At 36.4% G+C, this 25,130-nt stretch overlaps 7 protein-coding genes across 7 annotated transcripts; 5 read left to right on the forward strand and 2 right to left on the reverse strand.

Moving 5' to 3' along the window:
• Window positions 1-202: 202 nt before the first annotated feature.
• On the forward strand, window positions 203-1,886 carry FDP41_008349 (uncharacterized protein; the record flags this gene model as incomplete). Its single annotated transcript, XM_044712192.1, has 3 exons — window positions 203-438; window positions 563-924; window positions 1,003-1,886. The coding sequence occupies 3 exons, from the start codon at window positions 203-205 to the stop codon at window positions 1,884-1,886; spliced, it is 1,482 nt and encodes a 493-aa protein (XP_044557855.1).
• Window positions 1,887-2,133: 247 nt separating this feature from the next.
• On the forward strand, window positions 2,134-2,887 carry FDP41_008350 (uncharacterized protein; the record flags this gene model as incomplete). Its single annotated transcript, XM_044712194.1, has 2 exons — window positions 2,134-2,461; window positions 2,523-2,887. The coding sequence occupies 2 exons, from the start codon at window positions 2,134-2,136 to the stop codon at window positions 2,885-2,887; spliced, it is 693 nt and encodes a 230-aa protein (XP_044557856.1).
• Window positions 2,888-2,999: 112 nt separating this feature from the next.
• On the reverse strand, window positions 3,000-5,699 carry FDP41_008351 (uncharacterized protein; the record flags this gene model as incomplete). The annotated part of the gene is made up of 2 exons (XM_044712195.1): window positions 3,000-4,374; window positions 4,429-5,699. 2 exons carry the CDS (start codon window positions 5,697-5,699, stop codon window positions 3,000-3,002), a joined length of 2,646 nt encoding a protein of 881 aa, XP_044557857.1.
• A 737-nt stretch (window positions 5,700-6,436) lies between these two features.
• On the reverse strand, window positions 6,437-9,630 carry FDP41_008352 (uncharacterized protein; the record flags this gene model as incomplete). The annotated part of the gene is made up of 2 exons (XM_044712196.1): window positions 6,437-7,341; window positions 7,389-9,630. The coding sequence occupies 2 exons, from the start codon at window positions 9,628-9,630 to the stop codon at window positions 6,437-6,439; spliced, it is 3,147 nt and encodes a 1,048-aa protein (XP_044557858.1).
• Window positions 9,631-9,800: 170 nt separating this feature from the next.
• On the forward strand, window positions 9,801-12,917 carry FDP41_008353 (uncharacterized protein; the record flags this gene model as incomplete). The annotated part of the gene is made up of 1 exon (XM_044712197.1): window positions 9,801-12,917. One exon carries the CDS (start codon window positions 9,801-9,803, stop codon window positions 12,915-12,917), a length of 3,117 nt encoding a protein of 1,038 aa, XP_044557859.1.
• A 164-nt stretch (window positions 12,918-13,081) lies between these two features.
• FDP41_008354 (uncharacterized protein) lies at window positions 13,082-21,364 on the forward strand (the record flags this gene model as incomplete). The annotated part of the gene is made up of 1 exon (XM_044712198.1): window positions 13,082-21,364. The coding sequence occupies one exon, from the start codon at window positions 13,082-13,084 to the stop codon at window positions 21,362-21,364; it is 8,283 nt and encodes a 2,760-aa protein (XP_044557860.1).
• Window positions 21,365-21,765: 401 nt separating this feature from the next.
• On the forward strand, window positions 21,766-25,080 carry FDP41_008355 (uncharacterized protein; the record flags this gene model as incomplete). Its single annotated transcript, XM_044712199.1, has 4 exons — window positions 21,766-21,964; window positions 22,114-22,154; window positions 22,267-24,743; window positions 24,807-25,080. The coding sequence occupies 4 exons, from the start codon at window positions 21,766-21,768 to the stop codon at window positions 25,078-25,080; spliced, it is 2,991 nt and encodes a 996-aa protein (XP_044557861.1).
• Between the last annotated feature and the right edge of the window lie 50 nt (window positions 25,081-25,130).

Genomic DNA, 25,130 nt, shown 5'->3' on the forward strand with positions numbered 1-25,130 from the left:
GATCTCACCAAAGCGAGTCACTCAAAATTCAATCAGTGAATAAGATTTGATTACATGACAGATTCATCCACAAAGATTCGGATGTGTTCTATTCATGGCTATTATCATGTCATTAACAACAAGTCCTTTCTCATCAACCACTAATTTGGTTGATGTTTCTTTTCCACTCTTTATTTGAATTAAGGACTTTAACACCAAAAAAATGAATCCACCCGATCATCCGTCATCCTTGGATTCGGAACGATCAAAAACAACAACAATGAGTCATCATTGTTCTTCTCATCCTCTTTCGGGTGTTGTCGTATTGGATATGAGTCGACTCTATCCAGGACCTTTGTGTGCTCAATTGTTGGCTGATTTGGGAGCGAATGTGATTAAAATTGAAGATGAGAAGAGTGGAGGTGATCCGACGAGACATTTTCCTCCCACCATGAAAGAGTAGGTGCAGATTGTTTGTTGTTGTTGTTGTGATCACATGAGATGATTACTCATTATGATTTGAATGATGATTTTCTGTTTTCATGGATTGGACTATATTTCGAAATTTGTATGTTGAAAAAAGAGAGGAAAAGGAACAAGAATTGTCAAAGAATAGTTCTTATCTGTTTCATTGTTTTAATAGAAACAAAAAATCAATTTCATTGGATTTTAAACGAAAAGATATTTCACAAATTTTGAAAAAAATTATATTGAAAAACGATTTAATGGAAGAGATTGTTCATTCTGAAAACCATATAGTAGTGAGGGTATTAATTGATAGTGCTCGACCTGGAAAATTAGAACAATTGTTGGGAATTCAACATGTGAGTGAATTATGGGAATGGAATCCTGCACTTGTAATTTGTCGAGTTTCTGCATTTGGACAAGAGGTGAAAAAATATGGAGATATTCCAGCTCATGATATGAATACTGTTGGAGCTGCTGGTAAGTGAAATAGAGGATATTTTGATCTGTTGACATTATGTGAATGATTTTCTGATCTTATTATTTTTCCATTTTTAGGAATTTTCAACATTATGGGAGATGTTTCCGAAAAGAATGAAGAATTGAAACCTCTTCCTATTCAACTCTCAGATGTCATGACTGGTTACAGCGCTGCCTTACAAGTGACTGCTCTCATTCGAAAATTGGAATCCATTCTTCAAAATTCAAATTTCACACACAATGAAAAAATTACATTACTGAAACAAGTGAATCGACAAATTGATGTCTCCATGTTTGATAACGCCATTGCTACGATTCAAATGCCACTCACTCTACAACTCAATGGATACGAAGAAATGGCATCCAATGGCAAGCATGTGTTAGCTGGTTCCATATTAGGATATAACATTTATCCAACTAAGGAAGGATTATTATCAGTTGGATGTTTGGAACCACATTTTTGGAAAGGTTTTCTCACTGTATTATCTCAATATGAAAACCCGACTTGCAATCATGCATCTCGACACAAAACGCTTTCTGAAGAATCATTCAATCCACAAAAAGACTCGAAAAAATCACAACCAACATCAACAACAACTCTTTTGCCACCTCTCACCAAATATTCATCTCCTCAATATTTATTTTCCAATGATGCAACCTTGAAAACACGAATTACAAAAATACTCGCCACAAAAACAGCATTCGAATGGGAAGAAATTTTCACACAATGTGCGAGTTCAGCAAAATTGCCAATCACTAAAATTCGAAGATTGAATGAAATTGATCGAGAATTATTGAGAGAACGAAATATGATTGCGAATATGGATAAGAAGAAACAATTAATTGTAAAGAATGCATTGGATTATTCTTCCTTATTGAAAACTAGCGAAACGAATGAATCTACTTCCCAACGAGGACCTCAATTAGGAGAACACAACGATCTATTCCTCTCCAAGTTGTAAATTATTTTGTAAATTGTTAAATGGGATGGGACCAAACTGTCTACACAAAACACAATAACACAACGGATCTCCGCTGCACAGCGCGGTTGTTGTGAACTGTTCTGACTACAAATGAAGATGATTTTATTCTTGTTGAAGAATAAACATGTGTCAAAACGGTTGAGCACAAAACCATGTTGGAGAGCAGCGTGTGACCTAGTCCTTACAAAAAAAAACAAAAAAAATTTACATTTTCGTTCACAAGAGAATGCAACTCTTCCAATCACTTCCTAAAGAGTCTTTCCAACAAGAAACGTTGAACTATCTCCATTCGGTTCCGATTCGAAAACACATTACAGCAGCAACAACCGATGATTGCATTGTCGTCTATCAAGCGTATAACGCGGAAATTGCACAACATGCAGTGAAACATCAGACGTTTGAAAATTGTTCGAAATTTAGCATGAAACGAATGACTTGGATCAAGACCAATTATTTGTGGATGATGTATCGAAGTGAGTATGCGACCAGTAAAAATCAAGAGCGAATTTTGGCATTATTTATTGATAGGGATTATTTTGAAAATTCCATATTAGGTGAGTTTAATGAATGTCAATTTAAAATGTTTCAAATGGTCGAACATGTACATTTATTTAGGAAATGGAATTTGTAGTTATTTCTACCATGGATTAGATAAAGTCTACGGAAGCGAAGAAGAATGGAAGAAATTGATGGATGAGCAAAAAAACGCCAAAACCTGCGTTCGAGTGCAATGGGATCCCTATCATGATCCAGCTGGAAATAAGTTGGGAGAAGTGAGAGCCATTCAGATTGGATTGAAGGGTGACATTGTAAAAGAAATGCTCTCTCAAAAGAAAGTTAAAAAGATTGAAGATATTACCACCTATGTTCGGGAAGAGCATGAACATTGGAAGCAAACGGGAGATATTACTATTCCAGTGGAGAGATTAATTGAGATTGAGAATGAGGAAATTAAAAGTAAATTGGCAATTATGAATTGAAGAATATTCAACTAGGCCAACCTCTTAAATATTTAACAATGATACTACTGTTTAATCTGAGTAAGCACAATGTTAATAAATCATGTAATTGGTGCATTTTGATCGACATTCTCTACATGACAGGATCTGTCGAAAAAGCAACTGCTTCCAGATCACTTTGCAAAGTATCCACCAACGCAGAAAATTGTACACTCGATTGCAGATTATCCACTGAAATGCCTTTCTTGAGTAGAGTTTGTGTAATCTCATTCACAAGCCCATCATAATAAGCTGATGGATTTTTCAAGTGTCTCTTCAATAAATTAATTGCTCTCAAATCATGAGCCAAAATATCATAATAATCAATTGGTCCAAAAGTACTACCATCCAATGAAGTAATTCCAGTATTGTAAGCACTTCGTTGACCTGCTTCAATAGCACGAACAATATGAAAGTGAACTCTGGCAGCAAGAGCAACATAACTAATCATATCAATGGAACAGAATGGATACAAATCAGTATAAGTGGTGTATGTAATTCGCAAAGCACAATCCTCAATGATATCTTTTCGTTGTCCAGCTTTTGTGAGAATTGCAATTTTCAATCCATTGGAAATAAACAAGTAGACTATTTCAATTTTTGACAACGGTTTTGATTCTGCTGTTTTGGACAAGATGTTACTTGTTTGTGCATACATTAATTTAGTCAATGTATCAATCACATCCAACATGTCTTGATAATTGTTTTCTGTAATTTCCTGTGAAACGAGATGATGAAATTCGGGAGGAAGTGTCTGTCCTGTGGAAAGAGTATACATTTGTGGAATTTGCTTAATCATGTCCATCACATTTCCTGAATAGTCGTTTGGAATTCTATTGTTGCATGAGGATATTTTGGCATAAGCATGAGCTTTTTTGAGAAGTTGAGCGCGAGTATCCATGACGTTTTCACTTGCTAGACATTCCAAATAAAATTCACAACATTGCAAGAAAAATTTAGCTGTCTTCAAATCATGATTCAATGACTCAACAAATGACATGTAACAAAAAGCAGTGGCCACATAAAAATTGGAGTGGTGACAAAACACAGTTGACAATGCATGCCGTGCTTCAAGCATAGCTGTAGTAGCTTCTTCAATTGTTCCACATCTTTGTTCAACAAGTGCTCGAATTACAGCAAATAAGACTTCAACTTCTCTCTTATTTGGAGTTCCAGGAGGACAGTTTTGGTCATCCAAATAATATTCCAATTCTTCCCGAGAAATCAATGGAAAATCACCAGCCAAACATGTGAAATAAATATCCACAATTTTAGATTTTGCACGATTTGGAATGATCGGCATATATGGAGACAAACTTGATGCCTTTGATCGATTCTTCTTTTTCTTTTTTTTCTTTTGTTGTGGCTGCGTGGTATTTCTCTTTGGAGTTCGATAGGTACATTCAACTCCTCTTGAAACGCACTTTGAACATGATGGCAAACGCTTGTCACACTTTTTGTGTAATTGCCTATTTCACAATCAATGCATACTTGAGATAGTTGGCATGCAAAAAAACACTTACCGACATTGCACGCAGGCAATTGGATGAAATTCACATTCATCTTCTGGATTGGAATTTACATCACACTCATCGGAACTGTCTGAATCTTCAGACAAATTTTGATGGATTGGTGGCAATATTCCACTGTAAAATATTTGTTGTGAAGAATGTGTCGTTTGTGGATTGCTAGGAGTGATCGAAAGATTATTTGGCTGAGGTGATGAATACATGTATTGTTGTTGATGAGGTGATGATTGATTCGATGATGAAGGTACGTGGGAGGTCATGATGACATTTGTTGGTAGAGACGCCGCTTGTTGATTGGCTATATCAACACCTCCATGTGCGCTGTCACTTGTCATGAGAGACAACAAAGATGACGAAGAGGACGATCCCGATGAGTACGAGGTTGAATGAACCAAATTGGTTACAGTACCCAAATTATTGTGCATGGTATTTGTCATTGCATTATTGTCATTGATTGAACTTGGAGAGTTTGATGTTGCCACATTCGAGAGGTGATGAACATGGAATTGAAGTGGTTTGTTGTTGGTATTGCTCTTAGACTTCTGACTAGATGTGTTGTTGTTTGCATTGTTTGGATTAACATTAATCATTTGATGATGCATGCCGCTACTCGAGTTCATGTAATTGACATTATTCCACGACGAGGTTATTTCGTTAGAATCATTCATGTTGTTGTTGTTGTATAAACCAGGATTCTTGTCAGCTAAATTGGTAGCACTCAGCATCTTACATTTGTGCATGTGGTTGTGGTAATTTGTTTGACTTGTATTTGAAAGCATCATTCGTTGACGTTGTAACATCATATCCAACAAACTTGACGAACTATTGTTATTGCTACTCGCCATAGTAGGGTTCGTGTTGTTTTGGATATTTGCCGACAAAGACGACGAGGGATAATTATTTTGTTGTTGATGCATCAAATTGGAGTGACTGGATTTTTGTTCCATCAAGTGTTGATGATGTTGATTCGTGTTGCCACTTGTCACCACAAAAGGATTGTCTTGATGTTGTGATAGCGATATCCCTCCTTGATGGGGAATGGTTTGTGTCATTGATTGAAACGATGAGACCTCTGTATTGGTTGGAGGAATGCTGTTGGATATCTCTGTTTTCATTGGCAGTGACCACTGCGAGGAGAGAGTACTGGATGAAATACCATGACAAGTGCTATTGTAACTTCCACCATGCAAGGTGGAGTTCATGTTTGTGGTTAAATTCATCGCACATTGTTGAGAGGAGGAAGAAGAAGATGGATTGTTGGGCATGTCAGGAATCGCTTGCAAAGATCTCCAGCGAAAAGATTGAATTTCTGTTAGGTTGCACACACAAGAATTGAGAATCTTCAACAAGTGAGGATGATTCAGAGAAACAATTTTTTGAAAGGCTGAATGACAAAAATCCACATTCGTGTTGGTGATGAAGGGTCTTCGAGCAATCCAACATTCTTTTGTCTACAAAAGTAGTGGTAATATGCGATTGAGGATGAGAGGACGTTTTGGGTGGAGTAATCCGAGATAGCGGTCAAATGCCATTTCAGTGTTTCAACGACGCATGCATCGTCTCTTTTCAACACAATACACATATGATTGGGATGTTTCAAGAGCTTTTCCACATTTTAAATTTGAATTATTGCCTGAAACTGGATGTTTTGGTGTGATGTTTGAAATACGGGTGCAAATTTCGAAAAGTTTGTTGTAACATAGTACTTGAAGTCAACAGAACAGAGAGGGAATGAATTCATTCACATCATGGAATGTGCAGTTTGTTTCATTCACAGGGCTACCTCCTCGCAAGAGAAGAAACACTCTTTCAATGCGATACGATCTTTGCAGTAAGATGCATCAAACACTAAACAAGGTCGCTACTTTGCAAAACCTTATCTGCAAAGATCGAACATGTATGAAAACTCCAAATTGTCACCGCTTGTCAAATGTGGCCTCTCCGTTCGAAAACCATTCCAATTCTGACAATTTTAAAAGGCCGATTACACCGCTTCCATTCTTCATGCTAGATATTGATACCAACTCGAATCCTCGTTCACACGTTTCATGTACTCTTGCTGAAGAAGGGAATCAATCGCTCTTTTGATATCTACAGTTGTGGGTTTAAAGGTTGGAGAAAGTTGTGTGAGTAACAAGTTCACTAGTTGCTTGTGCTCAATGAGTTTTCGTGATTTCAAAATTCTTACAATGGCTGCTTGGATCACATATCTTCGATCTTCTTGAATTTGAGAATAAATTTTGTCATTCAATGGGTGGTCCCTTCCAGCTTCGTTGTATTGCTTGACCGTATATTGGAAGAGAGCAATTTTGTTTTTCTTGCTTTTGAAATTCTCGTTAACGCGTACAATGGATGTTTGGTAGAGAGTGTTGCCTGTCAAATGTTCAACGTCAAACAACTTTAAAGAATGCAAGGGTGTGAATACTTGAACGAATTCATCAAAATCCAGACCAGTCTCATCCATTAATTGTTGAACCGTCCATTTGATTGTCGACACATCCTCTGACGTGGATTCACTGGAGGATCCATGTCTTTTGTTGAATGGAAGTAACAATGCAAGTTGAACCATTGAAACATTAAAGTCATAGTAAGGTGAGGATGAGTTCATGAAATGTCCTCTCACCACTCCTTTGGATAGGATATTAAGCCATGTTAAATGTCTGCCCGAGTGTAGATTTGCATAGAACTTGGAAAAATCATTCATACGGTCAACCAACATGTGAGGCACAACAAACTTGTTGTTTTTGCTTGGAGAGGTGAGAGAAGATACTTGCAATGGCCAATATCCTCGAGTTAAAACTGTGCAAGAAAGGTAAATCTTGTGTGAGTTGGTCGAACTGGACTTTTCATTTTCGTGTTGCTTGAATTGTTCATTTAAACTTCTTGCGACGTCCAAGTCATTGATCACTGTACGAGTTGTTATTAGCATGCTGACACATCTACAAATCACTTACTTGTTTGAATTTTGTAAATATGGCTAAATGGACAAACTTTTTTCAACTTGTTGATCATTGACAACTCGATTTCTTCTTGTGAGGTGTCGCTTTCTGATGAAAAAATTAGCAGTCTTCTCGAAAGAAAGACCTTGTAAAATTGAACAAAAACGTCCATGTCATTCAACAATGTGCAAATCATTACACAACGATCTAAGCCATCTTCAAAATTATAGTCATCTAAGGAACTAGCTGGAAGGGAGGTTTTAGAAGTGGCTTTCAGCAAATGATTGGTATATCTCGCCAAACTCTCAGCACTTCGTATGCTTGGATTCGTTTGAAACACAGGCGGATTATTGAAAATTTCTTTAAATGCCTTATCTTTCGTCACATTCAGATCAAAGTTACCTCCAAAAATGTTCTTTACAATGCTTCCAAATTTCAAATAATTTTCAATAAAAATTTCAATGAATAGAATTGAGTCAATGTCATCTTCAGCGCAGTTTTCAAATTTAGATTTGAGCTCATTTGAAATGTCCATCAACACTTTGTCTCGCAGCTTGCTTGAAAGAACATTAAATGCATTTTTGCGTGATGATTTCATGATTACTTTGAAAAGTAATTCCAATTCTTGTTTAAAACGTTCAACATCATTCATCCAGTGATCAATCTCACTAAACAAGAAATCCTTTGATGAGGACATGGATTGAGTTGGTGGCATGGTCCTTGGAGATCGTTCAACAATGTCACTCACATCTATATTCATTCCTTCCACAAAAATATCAACGCAAATTTTGGTGAGCACATCTTTAGAGCTTGCGTTGATATAGTGTAAAATTATTTTGTTGCTTTCTTGTTCAATGCGTGTTAGGGTATGCTTGATATAGGTGAGCACTGCTTTATCCGAGGATATCAGCAACTCTGATATGAGAGATGAAACTTCGTTAGTATAATATTCAACAGTTTTCTGAAGAAGGAATCGTTCGAAATCGATTGTGTAGAAGAGGGGATAATATGCAACTCGTTTTTTGGATCCTCCTTTGCAGTGATCATTTTGAACTTCAGAAAATAGAGAGTTGTAATAATCTCCGATAAATGGTTGAAGTCTAGAGTTGAATCCATCCATAGAGATTAAATGTAAATATTTGACATTGAAATAGTAATCTTCCTCAATGTCCAAACTTAAATCTACCAAGGATCTTATTACTGATTTAAGAATTGGATAATATTCATCTACCGATGAGGATAGTTGTGATTTTGATCTCATTGGCGAGTGTACATTCCTGTCCTTTTCAATTTCTTGCAAAATAGTATGGTACAGCAGGTATTTGTCGAAATAGACTACCTCTTCCAATAATGGTGAATTTTCATCCAGGTCTTGTGTGCGTGGGCTTTCCTTACTACTCGTTGAATAAAAATGTCGGTCAATATTTACAATATCCTGAATATTCTTTTGTGAATTGCTGTCACACCTCTCAAAAAATAATTCTCTCCAAAGTAAGTAGCATGTGGTTCTTGTGTGGCAGACATGATTACTTTCGCTAAAATGTTTGATCAATTTCAAATTCAAAAGGGAAGTGGTGTTTTTGTCAGAAAAAGTACTACTGTACGACTGTCGGTTAGTCTTTCGTTTACACTCCATGTCGTTTATCCAATCTGTATTTAAGTAATGAAATACCTTGTTAATAAATTCACATGAAATCACAAAATTTTTCCAACACTCCGAGTATTGTTTCAACATTGCAATTCCTCTCAGATCTTTTAATCTTTTCCCAATTAATTCTTCTTGAATAAATCTAGAAATTAATTTCTTAAACATAAAATAGAGAGTATAGGGTTGAATGTCACCTTCTTGCGGAATAACAGTTGCATGAGGATTTAATGCCAAAAGAGTCTGGTCAGGTAATTCATAGCATTGGCATGTACTGAGTTTGTACACAATATTATGCAATTGTTCAATGTCGTGAGTTAATTTTGCTTTCAATGGATCACACAAAATTTTCCACAAATCTCTTTCCAAGCTTTCCCACAAGGTACTAAAATTAACAGCTTTGATGGCAAGCGAAGGTCTACTTCTCCTCATCCCAAGTCCCGAATTTCTACTACTCTTTCCACTACGACTACTTCCGATATTATTCCGAGAGTTTACTCCACTACTAGTAGTATTCGTCTGTTGTTGTTGATGAACACCATTTAAATTATTATTTCTTTGATGAACGTCATTTTCAGCTGTGGAAGAGCACGATCTTCTTCTTTCACTCATTTTTTACAAAGCAGCCTTTGTTGATGATGTTGAGGAGCCTTTTATTGTTAGGAGCAAAAGAGTCGTATGGGTGTTGCTTGTTCATCATTATTGATGAGCAGGCAGTCGATTTAGGAAGACAAACAACGAAAGGGAGAACCAGTAATTTCTTCCTTGTTGAAAAGAAAAAAATGAAAAAGCTCATTCTTTCTTCATCAGCAATCAACACATGTGGTTCTTTTATGGTGAAGCATACGTTCTTCTATCAGGATCATGTTCGTGCTGCATCTTACTTGTTGAAACCGGAACAGCTCTCTACTACGTCTTCATATTTTAACAAATTTCTCACGTCCACTCAAGAAGAGTTGTTCGGGATGAGAAATTTCTCTACAGCTCGAACCATTTTGATTGACTCCAATAGAGATGATAATTATCATCAAAATAATAACAAAACAAAAGGAAAACTCGGATATACATCCAATAATGATGAATCACGGAAACTCAGAGATCGTACTGAACATGAACGAAAGAAAGTTCCTCCCCAACATTACACCCATCAAAAATTGCAAGATAATTGGCCAATGTTCAAGGAAGAACAATTCGGAAAAGATGACATTCGATTCAATAACGCAAATAGAAATAGATCGAGGCGTCATCATCAAGGTCATCAATTTAATAGAATGCACAACAAGCCACAACAAGAACGAAACAAATCTGAGGTAGAGACATCAGTGGAGAATGAAGTTTCTTCTATGGTGTCCAAACTTCTTTCACGGGCAAATGTCGAACAAACATCAGTGGTTAAGTATAAGGAATGGAAATATCCAACATTCACCATGAAATGCCCTGACAACTTTGACTTTACGTTTGCGTCAACAAATGAGAATGAGACCACTTTAATGGCAACACCTTTAGAAGAAGAAAAGGTAGAAAAGTTTAAATCCTTCATGTTCAATTATGTGAAAAAGAATTCGAATTTTAAATCCAAGAGCACATCTATGAATTATGAATTTTTGTTCGACATATTCTGCTTAGAATTGCTAGAGCGAGCCAAAACTCACCCAGAAATTGCAACTCTAGTCGACGAAGTTCTCAAATTTCATCCTGAAAAAATTGTTAGGAGAAACCAAAAAACCGCTGACACTTCTGTATTCTCTAACGTGCTTAATAACGAATTCATGCTTTATGATTTTAACAAAATCACCGAGATAGCATTGGGAAACAGTAATTTTTCAACAGAGTTTTCCAAATGGTTCAACAGTTTCATACAGCAAAGATATCCTTCTGACTTTAAATTATACGTAGAGGCTCTTCGCTGCTGTGACATGACTAACCCATTTAAATTTTACAAGAACTCGATACCTTTCGGAAGAAAGGTGATATATCACCTAGGACCAACAAACTCCGGAAAAACCCATGCTGCCCTTACTGCTTTATCCGCTGCTGAAAATGGGGTTTATTGCGGACCTTTGAGATTACTTGCCCAAGAGGTTTTCACAAAGATGAACACAAAATATGGATGTAAATGTAATCTATTAACAGGTCAAGAAAAAAGAATAATTCCTGGAGCAAATCATGTTGCATGTACAGTTGAAATGGCAGATTTAAATGAAATTTATGATGTTGCCGTAATTGATGAAATTCAAATGATTGAGGATAATCAACGAGGTTCTGCTTGGACAAGAGCTCTTTTAGGTTTGAAAGCAAGAGAAATTCATGTATGTGGTGATGGAAGTGCGTTGGAGATTGTCAAGAACTTGGTTTTTGGTGATAGCACCAAATCATCCGAAGATACTGGTATTGAAGTTATTGAGGTTGACAATCCTAATCACATTCCAACAGAAGATGAAACGGCCACAGGAGAAAATCTTTATCACTATCATCAGCCGGTTGCAGCTGACAAGCTTCTCTACTTTTCAAAGCCAGGAGTATCAGACACTTTAGAAGTGGTACCATATACTCGAATGAAGCCGTTAGAAATTTGCTCAGAATCATTACATGGAGACGTGAAGAACATTAGAGATTTTGATTGCATTGTTACCTTCTCCAGGAACGAAATTTATGAAATCAAGAAACTAATTGAAGTGAATACCGGTATTAAGTGCTGTGTTATTTATGGAGCGTTACCTCCTGAAGTACGTACTGATCAGGCAGAACTGTTTAATGAAAGCGCTGATAAAGAACAAGATGAATTTGGCAATAGGGACTACTCGGTACTAGTTGCTAGTGATGCCGTTGGTATGGGACTTAACTTGAATATTAAGCGGGTCATATTCTACAAAATGACTAAATATGACAATACCAAACAATCAACTTCTCCTCTTGAACCATCTTTGGTGAAGCAAATTGCAGGAAGAGCTGGACGTAGAGGTTTTCACGAGCATGGACAGGTCACAACCTTTTTTGACTCTGATTTAGAGTACCTTCATCAGTGCATGAACGCACCAAACACACCCATTGAACAAGCTGGAATATTTCCTGAGTGGTCTCAAATCGAACAATTCGCAAAGGTTTACAAAAATCTTCCGGATAATGATGAAGGGTGCGGAATTTCTATCAGAGACGTGTTGGAAAAATTCTTTTCTTTGAGCAAAATCCACAAAAACTTTTTCTTTTGTGATGTTCAACAGGCATTAGAATTGGCAGCTGCAATTGATGAGGCTGGTCCCAACATTACACTGAAACAAAAATTTGATTTTGTGAATGCTCCAGTTCCTGGTTTTGATAGAGCTAAAGAGATGCATATACGTTATGTTGAAGATTTTTCCAATCCAAAAATTGCAACTGTTCCATTACATATTGACTTGGGAAATATTTTAAGGATTTTGGATAAAATTCGAGAAAAATCAAAAACTGAGACAAAAATTCAAAACACTTACAATTCAGTTGGTATTTACCTTCAAGAGGCTTTGAAAAACATTGAATTTTATCACAGAATGATTGACTTGTATATGTGGCTAGCGAACAAATACCCATTGAGATTTGATAAGGATGCTGCAGAACAAGCAAGAGAGGTTTTGATGAGTGAATTAACAGAGTCCCTTTTCAATCAAACAGAGGAGAACAAGAAACTAAAATCCATTGGCATGCTTAAAGAAAATGCTCCAAGAGCATTCGAGTATGTCTCTTTCAAGAGAACCAATCAACAGCAACCCCTCGATCCAAGTTTACAAGGCCTTAAACGTGTCATGATTGGCGGAAAAGAGTACTTGAGAAAGAATCAATACCAAGTATTGACCCTCGATGGAAAACAAACAAGAGACATTGTCGATGTCATGGCTGACAGTCTTGGAAAAGATGATGAGTAAAGACAAGTGTTCATTCTTTAAAGAACTTTATGCTCTTTACTTTGTGAATGGTCATTCCTGCACCATCGCTAATTTGAACAAATATATCGCTTGTCAATCCAAACGAAGAAGCACGGGTTTCAAAAAGAGCGGTCGTCATGCAAGACGAAAAAACAATTCAAAAAATGTCAAACAGTAGCACCCACTGGGAACGTTCTATTTTCGATATCTCTGAGTTTGATGATGAAGTTGTAGTGGTAGGAGGAAGCAGTCCGCTTGTGCTTCTGACATTCTTGATCTCTGTCTGTATCGTACTCTGTTTCATTGTGTATATATTATACAAAAAACACAAAACAAGTGACACAACATCCGAACAGGCACAACCGACAAGTGACAGCAACCACCCCACGCCAACAACACCAACGCTGAACAACCCCCATTTCTCGCCAGCATCCATCTACCACAAGGTCCTTCACAACAGTTTATTCAATAACGACTCCAATACCATCACCCCCGAACAATTATTGGCCGTTCGGAGAGAAATTATGAATTTCGATGCAGCCACTTCGCAGTCCTCAGAGTTGGCGGGAAATCTCGTAACCACAACAACCGTAAAAAATGTGGACAGTGTTGAGGTGAGAAATGCCTCGCTTTCAACTCCACCTGGAAGGAATAGTATGATGTTGAAAAGCTCGAATACTCGGAAGGAAGGCTCCATAGCATCATCACCAGGAAGTTTTTCGAGTAGTAATAATAATAATAGAATGGACGACTTGAGTTTTGTTGAAGAGAACAAGCGACCCAGTGCTGATCGGGGATTGATCGATGATGAACATGATAGTATAGAGAGCATCACGACAAGTACTATTTTTAGAGGAGATGATGAGCAAGCAACGCGTTCAAATTCGGAACCGAATTCTGAATCCATGAGAAAATATAGAGCCTCAATGAGAATTGCAATGGAACATCAAGCAAATGCAGTGGGAGAATTGGAATCTCTCATTGAACATATGATTACGACAAAACATAATTATGGAGAATCTTTACAATTTTTATTGATTAACTTTGCTGTAAAAATTTATCACCTGCTTGTTGCTCTCAGAGTTGACTACAACAAACTCAAGAATGACTATTCAAAAATGGTGACTGTATTGAAAGATACTTTCACACAATATACACATGAAAGTGCAAAAGCTCTCATGAACAATAACTCTCTAATTGTTAAATTAGAGAGCCAATTAGAACAGAAAGAATTGAAGGCAGAGACGTTGAATAATCAACTCACGTTTAAAGAAAAAGAAATTGATATTCTTAAAGAATCGCTTTCAACCAAACAAATAGAAATCAACAATTTACAACAACAGCTCGCAGACGAAAGAAATAGAGTATTTGATCGAATTGAAAAAAGTAGTTTGGAATCTTCCAAGTTTCATGAGCAAAACAAAGAGCTGATTGAATCTCATCGAAAGCAATTGTCAGATTTGGAAAATATGTATCAATCTAAAATCTATTCTCTTCAACAGTCTCAACAAAAAATAAGCTTCGACAATGAACATTTGCAGAAATCGTTAAGTAATACAGAAAATCGCCTGAAAGATTTGCAGGAACAATGCAATGTATTCAAGAAGGAAAGAGATGACTCAAATACATCTCTTCAAGCTGCTTCTGAAAATATTCGTAATCTCGAGTCCCAGTTGAAGGAAACAAAGCAAGAAAAGGACAAGGAAATTTCATTAATAACTTCCAAATTAGAATCTGTTCAACAACTGTTTTTACAGAACCAAAAAGTTATCAAAGATTTGGAAGAACTCAAAAACAGTCATTCACAATCAAAATTAACCCATCAAGAAGAGCACGCTCTTGAGCTGAATAGGTTAAGCCAACAAATTACTGAAAAAGAGGAGATTATAAAAGGTCAGAACATTCAATGCAGGTCACTGGAAGAGAAAGTGTTGCAATTAACATCTGATTTTAAGCAAAAGACTGTAGAGTTGGAAGAGACAAACAAAAAGTTGAGCTGGTTGCAACAAGAGTTGGAAAATTACAGCAAGTCGTCAAAGGATCTTGCATCAAAATGTGAGGAAAAAGATCTTACAATCGCCAAGCTCAACAATGAAATCAAGTTTCAAAATGAAAAACTCCAATATGAAATGGACAAACGAAAGACAGAAAATAATGAGAAGGATGGCAAACTTCACGACCTTCAAAATAGAGTTCAAACCTTGGAGACTGAGCTAAGAGATTTCACTCACAAGTACGAAAATTCTAGAATGAAACTAGAACTCTCCGAAAAGAAAAACGAAGAGTTGACTTTGGATCAAAACCGAATGATAGAAGAGTATAACAAACAGAAAAAAGAACTGCAAGCAGAAGTAGAAAAATTGAATGAAAAACTTCACCAAGGTTTGGAAAAGAATCTTTCTATAGAGAGAGCACACTTAGAAAAAGTTCAAGAGTTGAAGGACAAAATTGTGAATCTCGAAATTGAAAATCGTGCACTTGTTAGCCAATTACAAGAAACGAGAAAATCTCTTGAAAATTTGTGTTCACAAAAAGAACAAACGACCAAAACATTAGAAGAGAGAAAAACTGAGATAAGCCAAAATCTGTCAGAAATTCAAGAGAAGAACAGACAATTGGAAAAGTTGAATAAGAAGCTCTCTAAGAAAGATCACGAGATTAGTTCTCTAAAATCTGAAAAAGAAATATTAAAACAGAACCTCAAAGAGAAGGAAATTCTCCTTAAAGAAAATGAGTCTAAACTGGTGTCGGTACAAAATGAAATCGAAGAAAAAGAGAAAAATATGAAAACATTGCTCAAAGAGCGAGAAAAGCAGGAAAACGCTATTGAACAGTTAAATAGAGAACTTCTAACTCTGACCCAGACCAATATTCAGTCACAAAAGGATTTAGAACAATTGAACAATGTTATTCGTGAAAAAGAGGAACTAATAACCAAGAAGCAACAATCAATCACAGAGTTGGAGAAGCAGAATAACAATTTTACTCAAAAAGAGAAAAAACTTTCTGCCTCTGTTGAAAACCAAAAATTGGAAAATGAAAATCTAAAACATCAGTTAGAAAAGAAAGAAGAAGACCTCAAGAATTTGAAAGATGAGCTCTTGAAGTCCACAACGAGCACGCACGCTCTGGAACAAATTAAAATTGAAATGGAGAAGAAACTAGTTGAAAACTCCAAAGAAATGGAAAATGCTCAACAGATGTTGAAACAAGTACAAGAAGAGCATGAAAAACTGACATCGACTCACCAAAACGCTCTCAAAGATATTGAAAATTTGAATATTCAGGTTCAAGAGTTAAAGTCAATGTTAGACACGAAAATACAAGCCATCTCTAACTTGGAAAAGACAAATAGCGATTTAACTGAGAAACACGAAACTGAAACGTCGACATTCAAGACAAAAAAACAAGAAATATTGACACAAGTTGAGCAGCAGAAAAAAGAAATTGAAATTCTGAAGAATAATTTGTACAACAAAGAATCAGCTCTCAATCAAGCAATTGAGCAACAACGCTCGCTCGAAAACTCAAAAACTCAATTAGAGCAACAAGTTGAAACGTTGTCTCATGATCTACAAAATGTGAAAGAATCCCTTGCTACTTTACGAAGAGAGAACGAGAGATTAATTACTCAGCATCAGAATTCTCTAGCGGAGTTCGAAGAGCACAAGAATAGCGCAGAAAAGCAAATACATGAGCTATCCAAAGAGAAGGACAGTTTCGCTTATGAGATCAGCGAACTGAAACACAAATTACACGAAAGAGAGGAGCTATTCAAATACCAAGAAAATCATCACAAAGAATTACAAGAAAAGGTTATGACCACCACAGTCGAGTTGACATCCATAACCAAAGATTATGAACACAATCAACAACAAGTTATTCGTTTAGAAAAAGAGTTGGAACAGCTCAAAAATGAAAAGAATGAACTATCCAAGACAATCAACGAAAAAGAGAAAGCGTTTGAGAAACAAAATTCCGAGCTACTGATACTCCAAGAAAAGCTTGCCAATTCTAGGAAGGAGATTGAAACTCTCAAAAAGGAAGTCAATTCGAAGGATACGAAACTTTATGAGACTTCTGAAAGAGTTCGAAAATTGGAGTTGGATCTCAAAGAGGCACAAAACAAATTGGATACAGCTTCAAAACAAATGGAAGCAGAAAAAAGTGCTCACTGTGAAATGCTACAAAAACAAAAAATAGAGCTCGAAAATGAAATTTCTAACTTAACAGAGCAATTTAACAAACAAAAAACAGATATGGACAAGAATCTAAATGATTTGTTACAAAAGAATGACACTTTGAAGAAAGAAAGATCTGAAAAAGAAATTCAGCTGCACAATCAGGATAAAAAGATCAAAGAACTTCAACAATCATTGCAAGCTCTCGAAAAACAAGTCTCTGAAACAACCTTAGAATACGACAATTTACAAAAATTGTATGAAGAGGAGAAGAGCAAGTACTCTCAACTTTTAAACAGCAATACTGCTCAGCTACAAAAGATTATAGAACAGATGGAGAAAGAAAAAGAGTCTCACAATCATGAACTTCAACTAGTTAAACAAGAATTTAAAGATTTGGAGCAAAAATTGCAACAAGAAAAGGATGATCTCAAGGAACAGCTTAATACATCATCTGTGGAACTAAAATCGAAGCACCAAGAATTAGAGTCACAAAATATGAAAACGAAAATGCTCCAAGAAGAACTTGAAAAACGCAAGTCTGAAGTGGAAGAGCTGCAAGAACAACGCAAAAGTCAACTACAAGATTATTCCAAGTTAACACAAGAGTTGACAGCTATGAAAGAGAACCATCACGAGAAAACTTTAGAGCATGAACAGTTCAAGAGCATCATCGAGAATAACCTAAAGCAAAAAGAAACCCAAATAACTCAACTTGAAACACAGATGAATGCAAAGAGCCAAGAAATTTCAGAGTTGACTCAGACTCTAAAGTCGAAGAATGAAGATATTTTCTCCATGCGTGGCTTGTTAACAGATATTGGTCGAAAATTGAACTTTAATCTCCAAACGAATGCAAAAGAAGTTTCATCCTTTAATGCTCTTTTAGGTGAAATTGATAAGACTCTAGAGTCTCAAAAAGTATTGTCACAACAGTTGCAAGAAGCTGAAAAAGCGGTTGCATCTACGAAACAAGAGCTTGAGAAAAGTAACAAGAAGATCAAAAAAGCAATGGATAAACAGAGTACACTCAAGCAACAACATGACAATTTAAACGAACAACACAAGAAACTTTTAGAGAATGAATCTACATTGAAAAAGGATTTGGAAGAGAGCAGCAAGCAAATCAGCGACCTTAATAACCACATCACCACTCTTCATAGCAAGATTAAGAACTTGGAAAACGCTCTTTCCATAGCCAATCAAGAGAAGAACGCATTACATCAAGAAATGGAGAAGAAAGGAAGAGAAAACGCAGAACTCCTCAATGCAGAAAGAGAGAAAAACAACAAGGAGGTTGAAAAGTCTAAAAACCTAATGCAAGAGCTTGTAAGCAGCAAACAAGAGCTTGGAAAGGCATCGAAAGAACTTGCTACCTTGCGTGAAAACAATGACCAGTTGAATGAATCTTTACACGTTGCCGAATCAAATTCTTCCAGAAACATTGATGAGCTAAAGAAACGCTTGAAAGAAAGAGACGATACGATTCAACACCTAGAAGAGGAAAAGCAAACAACTGTTGCCAACTATATTTCACAACTTCAGGGAGTACAAGAGGGTAAAAATCTGGCAGAAGTTAGACTGGAAAAACTGGAAGAACTAAACCATCAAAACCTCTTAACGATCAACAATCTCAAAAAAGAACGCGATGATTTGAAACAAGATGTTGCACAACTCAAAGTGGAAATTAGCACTCTAGAAAACAAACCCTTCGTTTGTGAAAAATGTGGATCTTTGGAGAAGAAATTGCATGACCATGAGGAACTTCTAAAGAAAGTCACTCTCGAAAAGGAGCAAGAAAAGAGTGTGCACGCCAAAGCAACTATTTCTGCAATTCAACACTTTGAACAGCGTCTCAACTCTGAAATTTCTCAAAGATATCAATCCTATGAAACAAAGATCACTTCTCTCTCAACCAAACTGAACATTTTGGAGAAAAAATTGTCTCTGCTCAAGAAGCCCAAAGAACAACAGAAGGAAGAAATTATTCCACCAAGTACACCAAAGAAGGATGAGCATGATGCTGCCATAAAATTCATGGAAATGATGACAGAAGTCGGATTCACCTATGCAAAAGAAGACTATGACAGAATGAGAGGAAAATCAATTTTTTCACTTCTCAGAACAGGCAACAAATTGTCAGGTGAAAATTCTGAACAATTTTATTCTCAAGAATTAGATTTTGCTGAGAAAGCTCTCTCCAAATGGTTGGTGCAATTAGTGAAGGATGATTTCCAACAAGATTTATCGCTATATCAAAATTTAATGGATGGTGTCATTTTGTGTAAATATGCCAACACATTATTCCCAGAAATTGAACCATGTAAAAAGTTAAAAGAAGAAATCAAAAACAATCAAGACGCCATTGGAAATATTGGACTTTACTCTAAATTCTGTAAGGATGTTGGAATTCAATCTGTGTTCGAATATGACTCGCTAGAAGATGCATCCAATGACAAAAAGAATATCAAAGAAAGAAGTTTAATTGTTAGCAATTTAGCATTACTGTTCGAGCTTTCTGTCAGGTGCTCAGATCCAAAAAAGAGAAGCAAGTATTTGAAGTCTCTTCAACAACATGCAAGCCATTATGCTGAATCACCAATCTCTGCACGAGGAGGTGGTCTTTCAGCAAGAAGAACCAATAGCTTCAAATTATCCAATCTTCCCATTATTGCCATGACAAGTGTCGAAGCAGCCAATGATGGTTCCATAACAGACAGAAAAAAGAATATTGAAAGCATCAGATCGAGTCGTTCCAAAGCATTTGAGCATGCCACATCAAAGACTAAAGTATCAGGCGCTGAAGAAGAAAAATACTTTAAGGAAACACTGACACACATGTTAGAACTTCCATCAAGAGATGTGAAATTGTTGGATTTAATTGAGGATGGAACCATGTTATGTCTATTGATGAACAAATATTATGGAGACAATACGTGTAAATTCAAGAAACGCCCAAACAAGTTTGAGAAGAGTGGAAATATTACAAACTTCAACAATGCTGTCCACAAATTAATTCCTACCTCTGCCAACACCACTTGCACACATGAAGAAATTGAAAAGGGATCGATGAAAAATGTATTTTCAATGCTACGTTTTGTCATTGATGATTTAGAAAAGCAAGGCAGAATTTCACTTGCTCCCAATTCTGAATCTAACCAATGGATGCAAAAGATTCAACAAATCGATCAAATTGAAGGATGTACGAGTCCATATCCAACATCTTCCTTCTCATTAAGTCCTGGAACTGAAGAGCGAGCTGCCATGAACAATTCATTCAAAATCTCGAATTCCTTTATGGACAAGGCCATGACAAACAAACCATCCACAAACACTCTCCAAATTCCAATCACGAATGTATTCTTTAGTGCACTTTCTAAGAAAGTGGAAAGTGAAGGAAACTTGTTACAAGAGAACACTTCTGGCGGAGAGGCAATTCCTCTCTCCGCAAGAACACCAAAGAGTTCCAGATACGAAAAAAACTTTGAGAATGCAGTGAATGACGTGATATTCCCTCCAAAACGTTCACCATCTCGAAAAGGATCATTTGCAGGCGTCAATCGTCATTCACCACCTCAACAAGAAACGGAATCAAGTCCACGACGAATTTCAAGTGTCACAACTCCTAATAGTAGCCCAAGAAATCCACTCCTCTCCAATGTCACAGAACCAAATAGTCCAAAAGGACGTGCTCGATCAAATACAGGAAGTCCAAGAAGACTTTATTCACCAAGTCCCATTCAGCCAGTCTTTTCAACGACGCTTCATTACAATACTCACCCTCCTGTTGCCACTTATAGCTCTGGTGACGATGGTGATTCTGAGGAAGAAGATAGTTTGGAATCTCTCATTGAAGTGATGAAATTATGTCAATCTGCGTCTGACAGTACCGACATTCAATTCAGTGCTTACTTTGATGATGCACAATCCTTCTTTGAAACTCGCGAACAAAAAGAAGAATTTATGGAACAATTTGAAGGAGGTAACTTTAAATGTTTGGATTTCTCAAATTGTGCCAAATACATGGACGAGAATGTTTTTTGTGAGATCTTCCAACGATTGCGAAATAATAAGCATTTGAAGATCCTCAACTTGAGTGGAAATGCTCAGGTCATTTCAAGTGATTCCATTAAGGATTTACTCACAGGTGCCATGACTCTTGATAAGATTGTCCTTAAGCAATTCACTTCCATTTGGACGCAAGAACAAATCGAGTCGATTCGAACAATTTGTAAACGAAAAGCAATTAAACTCGAATTACAGTAAAGCTATTTAAATAAATTATTATTGCACTCGAGAGATTACCTTTTATCAATTTTCTATTTCTTTCTCGTCAACAGGGTTTAATTATTGAGAGAATTGAAAGTATGAATAATGGTTTCAGATTTTATATATGATAATCCTAAGATCAGCAAATTTGAGTTCTCAAATACTTGAGTGATCGCGATCCAAAAAAAACGCACAAGATTCTATTCATTCATCAGGTCACCATCTCATTCCAAATTCTTTGTAAACGTGGTGGTGGTTTCTCGGAAAGGCTTGGAATCTCATCAAACACTATTGGGTGCAAGAAAAGCATTCAAATTGATGAGGCCTCCTGTGTTGTAATTCATAAAGAAGAAGAAATTATCATCATCATCAGAAGCATCATCCTTGTCAGGAGCATCATGACAGACCAACCTCATCAACAACAACAAGAAATTGTGGATGATCGTGTTAGAAACATCATGAATGAAACTATGAAACAGGAAGAACAACAACAGCAAACCAACACGTCAGCCACTTCTCCTCCATCAACATCCTCTCACGACGAAGTTCATCAGCAACAACAATCTGATCCCTCTCAGAAGTATCATCCGATCGCATGTATGTATATTGTTTTGCAATGTAGTACCAATCATGAATGGTCGGAACGGATTGTTTGTTAAAATTTAATTTCGTAATTTAATTTAATTCGCATTTTGATATTTGATGTTTTGATTGTGTGTGATTGGAACGAATTTTTCTCACAATAGGTGAGGCATGTAGAAAGAAACACAAGAAATGTGATAGGACTGTAAGTTTTTCAAAGATCTTTGATATATTTGTGTTTCAATGATTATTATTGGCATGTTGAACACTTCTCTGCAATACCTGTATTAATGAACTTTGTATGTTTATTGCCTCAGCTTCCGAGATGTATTGAATGCACCAAAAGAGGACTCAATTGCGTTTACTATGAACCGAAAAAGGAATATCTTCAAAAGATGATGCAAGAGGGTGTTAAACCCCACAAACAATCACAAAAAAAGCCAAAGGATTTTCATGTTGTCTCATTTCGTGTAGAATCACCAAAAGTTCAGCAAAATACTTTCACACATTATTCATACAATCCTGATATTAATAATGTGAGCAGTAGTCTGTTTGATGCAAGTGGAGCACAATCCACAAATTTTCCTCCTCCAAACCTTACTCAACAACATTCAAATGAAACTGTGACAACCACAACAAAAAAAAAGAAGAAGAAAGAAACAACAACGCAAGACGTGGTAAACCCAACACCAATTATTCAACCTCAGCACTCATATCAACAACCAACGGGATGTCCAACACAACATGTCTTATCAACACCACTGATTCCTCAGTCTAGCACAATCCCTAACATCATGACAACAGACCCTACTGTCTATCCAAACACTCTTTATGATCAAAATTTGACATCAACCGTGTCACAAAATTATTATGCTGAACCACAACATCTCAACAGCTATGAAATGTTTCCTACAGGCAATTCAAATTATTCATTGCAGCAAGATGCTCTTCCTACAAGTACCATCGCCAGCAAGTACAATGCAATATCCGATAACATTTATCAGCCCACATTTTCTTCTGAAAGCAATGATTTAACAATCACACAACAATTACCTTCGCTCTCTCCTCCTAACTCTCATTCCGCTTCTTCATTGCATAATTATAGATATCATCCATATAATCTTCCTAGCTCCATTCCTCCTCAATCTACTTCAATTGCTTCTGCCCACACTAGTGTCGTTAGTTCGTTAAACCCACCACAACAGTCATTACCTGACCCATCTTCTTCTGTGATCACGTTGAATAGGACTGTACTAAACAGTCCCAAGTCAAATTTAACTCACTCATCACACAGTGACAGCAGCAGTAATAAGGACGGTACACATTCGAGTGATACAAGCAGTTCTATTCAGTCATTGTTTTTACAAGATCTTCTCAACACTTCATACATGAAAATTAACACTTTTGAATACTTTCATAGATATGTTACTTATGGCGTTAGGTTATTTTCTCAAGAGTTAATTGAGCAAACAATTTTTGGAGAAGATTTAAAAGTGACCATGAATGACATTTTCCGAAATCCAAATTGCTTTTTCCAACATCCCGAGTTTTCGAAACATAGCAACGATAGTATTCAATATTCGAAAAAGTCGGAAATTCTCTCCTTACTCTATACTCTACATGCAGTTGTTTGCTCATGCAATGGCTATCAACAACAAGCTGAAACATCCATTCGTCGCTCATTTGAAATCAGCTATAGAGGTAGCGTATTAAGGGATATTTTGCGATTATTCTATGATTCGAGCTATCCTGAAGAGTTGGTGAGCTCTATAGCATCAAGGCACGGTCCTCAAAATGATTTTCTGATTCAGACGGACAGAGTTTTTTATTCATTCCGAATTGGAAGACTTCTCCTTTCAGCGCTGTATTCATTGAGCATAGCAAATCTAGGTCTTTCTAAATACTTCTTACTCAAGTCAGATGAAATGCTCGACAATGACTCTCCAAATTTCAAATCTAGACGTTATATTAATTATTCAGTATCATTGGAATCCAAGGAAGGAAGTGACTACTCTATTTTTTCTGTCTCCGATCCCCAAGTAACTTCTTTTTGCAAATTTAGAGTCGCCACTGCAATGTCGTATGACAATATGCGAAATTTTCTGCAACGTAGTGACATAGTTTATGGACTTGAAAATAACATTCCAAAACCAATGATCATTAACAAGACGTCATGTGTGTTGAGAGATGCTCCTGAATTTCAATTCGATCTGAACGTTCTAAGAATGACGGCAGGCCTCTATATTTATAACATTGGTAAAATTCCAATTGAAATTTTACTCATTACCACTTTGAAGAATATTACTGTAGAGAATATTGAACTATTTTTAATGCTTAATGTATTGGTGATGAAAGAGGAAGAGCGTTATGCGTCTAATGTAAAGATGGACCCAATCACTCTCTCTTACTCCCAAACCCTAAGAAAATTTACTATTTATTCAGTTTTAATCGAGTTATTGACATTTATGCTTGAAAATTTACCGTATGACGAGCCATCGATTGGCAATCCAACTGTGGCAAGACTTGAGACAATTTTCAAAAATTTCGATGAAGCCGTAGCTGGAGGTCTCAATGAAAACTTAAAAAAGTGGAATTTTGAAACTTTGACAGAATATGAATTGGAAAAATTGAGAGAAGGATCCACTCCAAATGAACCTTCTATTTTTTCTCTCCTTTCCAGAGATTCCACGACAAGCACTACATCGAATGATGAGCCAACATCAGTACGGGCCACCTTGGAAAAATTATTGACTTTATATTGTGACAGATTTGCTGACAATTTGAGAGAATTTACGTAAGTGTACATTCTTTGTTCATGAAGTAGTAACATGTGAACCTCATTTCAAACTACAAATAGTAAGGAAACAATTTTGTTTAATAATGGAGACATGTTAAACATTCGTGCGGCTTGTTTGGTGCACTTGAGACAAGCAGAAACAATTTTACAACGAGTGTCACTTTCTTTGGCAGATCGAATGAAACTTGCAAATCGATTGTATCCAATCCTCACAACAGAACTCAATATCCTCACTTATTTGCAACAAAAGTTTCCAAAAGTTTACTTCCGAATATTTTCTCTCACCAATCGACTTGAAAACATTCTGGAGAAAATTCAAAGTGCTATTTCATAACCAAATGAATGAACACCTAAAAATTTAACTTATTTGTTAAACAAAAACAA

This window comes from Naegleria fowleri, assembly GCF_008403515.1.
Source record: "Naegleria fowleri strain ATCC 30894 chromosome Unknown tig61, whole genome shotgun sequence".
NCBI lineage: Eukaryota > Heterolobosea > Eutetramitea > Acrasida > Naegleriidae > Naegleria > Naegleria fowleri.